Genomic DNA, 6,731 nt, shown 5'->3' on the forward strand with positions numbered 1-6,731 from the left:
CGAAGAACTTTTCTACCCCATACGATGACAGAGCTCTCGTTTGACTCGTCCTGTAACCTCATATTCGCCAGAAAAGTTCCTCACGGCCTAATGTTGAAATGTACTATTTACGCACTCGTAAAAACGATATTCACATTCAGGGAGAGCGATTTCATGAGGATAAAAGATCTTATGGTGTAACTCTGTATTCCGAGGGCCACTTCACGACTGCTACCACAAGCATCTATGAGTGTATTCATTCATACTAAAAATTGTGCGGATTTTTCTACGCAATTTAATTATTGCCATCAAAATGATTTATTTGTTGAAAAATATGAAGGAATTTTTACACCATGAACTCATTCATCATCAGACCAGTTTGAGATTTGTCAAGATAAGATATTTGAATTTCATTAATCAAATCATAAATTTCCATCTGAATGAAGCAGATCGTATCCGATTCATCCCTCCCACTCACAGAAATCAAAAATCCTAATTGGCCTTGTACCGTGATTTCCCTGATACAAGTTTCACAATGAGACTCAGCCGAATAAGCTCACCAGGACGAGATTCGGGGCACGGGTTTAGCATGCCATACTGTGTCACGACAGACATGGAAAACTAATTCTCACCTGAAAGCCAATACCGCCATTTCCAGATGTATTGTCAACACGAAAGAGAAAAAAAGCTACGATGTGTGTATATCAATGCGCATTGTCGCCAGGTAAAAAAGACACACCTGTTTTAATACTGTACACGAGACAGAAAATGGAACATGAATTTGTCTCTATGCACTGAACAATCGTTTCTCCGGTATTCATTCTGACACGTGACTATGGAACACGAAGAGACTGACGACCCGGTTGAATTTAACAAAAGATTATCCCAGTGGACGGGCAATTTTTTCAGCACGAGGGGACGTCAATTCGTCTGTTGAATGCATCAAGTCGAAAGACGGAAATTCCTGAGACATCAGATTTGATCCAGTGAAAGGGGTGCAGGTGAGGCGTGGCTGTTGCATTGGCTGCGAGCAAACGTCCCGAGCTCGTTGACTCCGTCGAAGGGTTGAAAGTGATCGCCAATAAAAGGAAAACTAATTCTCCAGTTCTGTTCTCGTTTTTTAAACACGAAAAGAAGAATGTCACGCACACGGAGATGCCCCCCGCATTGTAATGCATCGCCATCGGTCTGAATGAAGAATTGTAATTCCTGACGTGGGCAACATGTTCTTTTGCCAAATGGTTCACCTGGGCCAACCCCACCATGCAAAGTCGCGGTTGATATAAAAGTGAAAAATTAACAGGGACGAAAACAGTCGAAAAGTTATTTCGTCGAGGGGAAGATTGACGAGAGGAGGTAGACGTGCATTTGTCGTTGACATTAGGATGATAAAAATTGTGATACTGTTGTGCCTGGCGGCACTTGTCAGCTGTAATCCAGCTGTCAAGCATGACAGGGGCGAGGACGTGGAGAGGATGATGATGAGGAAGATGGAGGAGCTGAAGAGGACTCACAGTCTGAGAATTTATGGAGATATCGTCACTTTGGAGAAGCTGGAGGACAGTGGGGAGCCGAGGGCCATGCCGGGAGAGGATCCTCTGGTGGCCAGCATTGATCAGTTTCTCAACTCGAGGAAGATTCGAATCAGCCTCCCCAGTGACGGATCCCCAGCGGATTTTCTAGGGAGAGCGCTCGGGCAGAAAGAAATTGATATTGAACTTAGGGGATTGACGTATGGGGCTTCTGAAGGTGAGTGAAACTTTTTAGAAAGAGTTCCAGTTTAGTCTGAGGAACTGATGGGGTAATTATTGGGAGAGTTGATTATACGAGTGCATTGCGCTTCGCTGTAGTTGAAATAATTGTTTTCTGGGAAGTTTGGAGGTTTCGTGTTGATAAGCAGTTTCTTTGATTGTTTTATTGTAATTTAGAATAGAACAAGTGGATGAGGATGGGAAATTGTTAGAATACGTGTGAAAAAGTTTAATAGGAAAAACTAGCGAATTCGCTACAGAAGTGTATGGGATTTCTATTGAATTCAGTATTACTTTTTAGCCGAGTCTATTGAAATGTTCAGCTGAAAATATTCTACAGAAGAGTGAATACAATTCGATTTTTCTACATAACTTGAAATTTCGGCGTTTTTTTGTTTGATTTTCTTGATAAAAAGAAACGAAGAATAGAGTGAAAAAAATTGAGCCGAGAAAATTCTATAGAAAATCCAATAGAATTGTCTGGCGTACTCGCTAGGTTTTTCTGTAAAAATTTTTTCCTGCGTGTAGTTGTGGTTGTAAATTGAGGTTTCGAGTTCTTAAAAATTGATGGAGTGATTAAAAGTAATGAATGTTCTGATAAAGGATGTCTCGTGTATTAGAAGCTCCAGAAAATAAAGAAAGTGGTTCTATGTTTCTTACTATTTTAAGTTGGTCGCGCAAAAGTTACGAACGCCATTGTCGCGCTGTAAACGTCACGCCGCACCACCGTAAATTGATATAATGATAAATTTGAAAGCTCTAGGAAAAATCTCAAGTCCCGTGAGATTTTTTATTTTCAGTCTTACCCTTAATTAGAAATTGAAGCTCAATGTTGCCATGTTTTTCTGGAAATTCGTCTTAAACACGAAACACGGCCCAGAGTTTCCAAATAAACATTTGAAAATTTACCTACTTATCATATTTTTGGCGAATATTTTCATTGATAGGGCTTCTAGACACTTCAAAATGAAATGTCAAATTTCTTCAAATTTTTCTGGGGCTTTACTGCAGTGTAATTTGAAAAATCGGAAGATGAAATCATCATTAATTTGTTAACAATATGCAAATCGCGTAGGGAGATAAATTTTATATAATAGTCTCACTTTCTTTTACGCAGAAAGATTGTTTTGAAAATAAATTTCGCATCTCCACTGCTAATAATTGTTGGCTGAATTTCACGGTATAAATCTTCAAAATTATCAATGATTATTATTTCCAATAAAGCTTTAGGAAATTTCGTTATTGAAATATCACAATTTGATGGGGAAACAATTGAAATGCGTAAAAATGAGAAAAATCTAAGTTGATACATTTCTAAATTTCAAATCAACTGAAAATTAATTGAACATTCAAACACGTTGTGAAATTTCCGCCTCATTTTTAACTGAAACTATTTGGTTTCACTTGAATTTTAATTGAAACTTTCAATTTTGAAATACTTTCCCCTTAAATCGAAATCAATGAACTTTTCTGAGAATTTTTACTCGATTGTTCATGAAGTTTCAATTTTTTTAATGATTTAAAATTTAAATGTAAAGATAAGTGACTTTTGATCAATTTTTTAGTGAACTATGAAATGAATTGAAACTTTCAACTCTAATATCTAATTGAAAATTATTAAAGAGCAAACTTTCCACTCAAAGTTTGGGAAATTTCGTTATTAAAACATCACAATTTGATGGGGAAAAAATTGAAATGCGTAAAAAGGAGAAAAATCTAACTATACACATTTCTCAATTTCAAATCAACTGAAAATTCAGCTTATTTTGGTACTATTCAATTCATGTTTAATTGGAAATTCAATCGCGTTCTGAAATTTCCGTTTCATCTTTATCTGAAACTATTTGATTTCACTTGAATTCTAGCTGAAACTCGGAATTTTGTAAGACTTTTCCCCTTAATTTAAATTCAACGGAACTCTTCTGAGAATCTTTACTCCATTATTCATGAAATTTCAATTCTTCTAAAACATTTCAAAGTTAAATGTAAAAATGAGTGACTTTTGATCAATTTACTACTGAACTATGAAATGAAGTTAACAACTCTGTTCCATTTTTTGAGGGAAAATAAATGTTCGTGAGTACCAATGACATTCATGTCGAAGAAAAGTAATCCTTCTTAAATTCCAAAACGATTTGAAATGACAACATAGAGCCATATGAGATACACAAACTCTATAAATTCTATTCACTCAGTGGATTTCTCCAAATTAAAGTATTCATAATAAAATAGTCATTCAACCAAAAAAGAATGACATAGAAATTTCAATAGTTTCGCAATCAACGTCAAGAAGTTTGGATAGACATTAGTGGAAAAAGCTGAAAACTCCAGAGTTCTAAATAAAAAATGATCATACGCCAGAACAGCAAACTGTCTGACTTCGCCGCGTGCAATGATCCAGCCAGAGTTGAGGCAAATTTTATAGCACCGAGTCTCACCAGCCGGCCACCAATGAGCACCAAGTGGGTCGTTGACTCCATCCTCACATTGGTGAGGAAGTCGGTCAACCGGTTGTAGCCACAGTCCCTCTCCCCATCGCGTCCGCGTCTCTAAAAATCCGGTGAACTGAGAAAATTTGCATACTCTCAAAAAATCAAAATGATAGCCCAGCCGCTGATAATAGCTTTTCACCGACTAAAACCTCTAACGCAATTCCCTATTGTCCCTTCAATCCCGTAAAATTTCACTGGCAAATAAAATACCAATTGATTTCTGGATTCACGGAGTGTGTCACATGCTCGCGGCTCTTCCACCAGGTGAAGGGAGGAATTGGGACATGTTAAATGTCGTGGGATTGACAGAGATAGCCGGAACATTCTGGGTTTGTGGGACGCTAGTCCCGAGGAGAACAACAAAAAATTATAGCCGAAGGGGGGATTGGTCACCTTGAACGAGAGTGTCAGGTCGACGGAAGAAAGTAGGCTCTAGAACGTGTGGCCCATAAATACTCCTTTTTGTGTCAATCACTGCATATAAATCACCTAAAATTAATCCCCCCAAAAACGAAACAAATAATTCTAAATTCCTCCGACTCCTCAATTAAATTCCAACTTCCACTGACCCCGAAAACATGTTTTCCAGCGAGGACCAAGCTGAAGAGGATGATCGTGCCGATCCTGCTGGCCTTGAAGCTGAAGGCCCTAATAATCCTCCCAATTGTGATCACAGTAATCGGTCTGATCGGTCTTAAGGGACTCGGGGCGGGCCTAGCAGCCTTGTTCTTATCAGGAGCCGTGGCCCTCAAGGCCATTCTGACGCCGCCACCGCCGTACCCCGCGGCGCGGGTGAGCTACGGCATTGTGAAACCCGAGATCCACCACGACCATTGGCACAGATCGCAGGAGGAGGTCAACCAGCCCTACCGAGGCTGGTCCCCCGAGTTCAACGAGGCCCCCTATCCCTACCAAGATTTGCCCTAAACCACTGCCAAAATCCTTAAATTATAACCCCTATTTATTGTTTATTTATTACCAATTTCTACGAATAAATATTGTTGTTTGAGTACACGTGTCAGACCCCTGGAATTATTGAGAAGAAAGTCGATATTTTTTGTCTCCTTTTTTGGAATTTTTTTTCTCGAGGTTCAAAGATCCTCATTCCTGACTCCCCTGGAAGGGGCCGCTGACCTGAATACTCTCTACTCGACACACGAGCGGGAACGGCGGAGCGGGGAGGGGGAGTCGGCAGAGCGGTGGGGATTGAGGAGAATGTGGAGAGAAACTGGGTCACCGGGACAACAGAGGGGGATAGCCTCGACACTGCCATTGGCCTTCCTTTCAGTAGCCTCGAGCGCTCTTTCTCTCCCCACTGTTTCTCTTTTTCTCTTCAATGCCATGAAGGTCAGTGTGTCATTGCCTCGGCTACGTGCGATCCCCTCCACTCTCGGCCGACAATTACTTACGCCACTTGGCTCGAAGGCCAAGGTGGGGAACCTCATGTAACGGCATGGTTTGTGAATTCCACGCTGATCCGCACGCTCTCGTGGTAGGGGGAATTGTCTCTCTTGCGGATATATAGGGAACAAATGCGGAAGCTGACGCCACTCACTCGGAGGCCTTGCTGGAGAATATTGAACTCTCACTTCGTGTTTGTTCAGATTCATTCATATGTCGATGCAATTTTTGCAATGGCTACTGGAATTTTTCACTGCACTTGAGTCTCTATGAACTTTACTATCATTTTTCGTTCTTGTTATTAATGCTTCTGATTAATCACTAATGCTGAATTATCGGTGATTGCTTGATTATGGTAATTAAAGTATATCCCAAGACAATCGGATCGAAAAGTTAGTCCCTATGGATTTCCGGAAAAAATTCTAAATAAGTTCATTTATTGCATTCTCATTAGTTATTGGGTTTTTCTATACTCATGTGTTGTTGATGATAATAATCGGATAAAATTTTTGATCTCCAATTCTCAAATTCTGTCGTTTGTTCTATTCATTCTATTGAAAAATAAGAAAAGAAATAGAATTTTAAAGTATTCTTCTATTATTAGAAAAAATGTATGGATTTTAAAACTTTCCGAAAACGGTGAAAAATTAATTTTTTTAGTTCTTGCCGCTCACTGTTTTTTGCATTTGTTTGAAGAAACAAAGTGATTCGAAGTTCCTGCCAACGTAAAAGAAGAAAAAAATCCATTTCCTAGCAGATTATCCCTTCATGATTCTTTTTTCATTTCCTTTTCATAACGTGCACTGAATTTTGCCATTAGCATGGATTTTGTGGACATTGCGATAAATATGGAAAATATAATTCATCACTTTTGTATGGTTACTTCAATTTGCACTGTACTTGTGTCTAAACTGAACTTGGTTGTTCTTTTGTTCTTATTATGAAAGTTTCAGATCAATAGTTAGTGCAAAAATATAAGTGATTGCTCAATTGTTGTGAATGAAATTTGAATGTTACCGCTAGTATGCATTTTGAGGGGACAAAGATAAAGTAACAGACGTAGTTATTGTTTTTCTTCAATATCTCTTCATTTTATATCTTCAAATTT

General features: G+C 38.9%; 1 protein-coding gene across 1 annotated transcript; it reads left to right on the top strand.

Moving 5' to 3' along the window:
• The first annotated feature begins 1,364 nt into the window (after positions 1-1,364).
• LOC107039400 lies at positions 1,365-5,149 on the top strand. The gene is made up of 2 exons (XM_015258983.1): positions 1,365-1,728; positions 4,812-5,149. Exons 1-2 carry the CDS (start codon positions 1,365-1,367, stop codon positions 5,147-5,149), a joined length of 702 nt encoding a protein of 233 aa, XP_015114469.1.
• The last annotated feature ends 1,582 nt before the right edge of the window (positions 5,150-6,731 follow it).

Source organism: Diachasma alloeum, unplaced genomic scaffold, assembly GCF_001412515.2.
Source record: "Diachasma alloeum isolate Michigan unplaced genomic scaffold, Dall2.0 Dall_scaffold_00299, whole genome shotgun sequence".
Classification (NCBI taxonomy): domain Eukaryota; kingdom Metazoa; phylum Arthropoda; class Insecta; order Hymenoptera; family Braconidae; genus Diachasma; species Diachasma alloeum.

Bases quoted from the DNA above. Each gene is read 5' to 3' on its own strand.
- LOC107039400 (XM_015258983.1), top strand. From the start codon at position 1,365: ATGATAAAAATTGTGATACTGTTGTGCCTGGCGGCACTTGTCAGCTGT. The intron at 1,729-4,811 runs GTGAGTGAAACT...CATGTTTTCCAG, and splicing joins GACGTATGGGGCTTCTGAAG to CGAGGACCAAGCTGAAGAGG.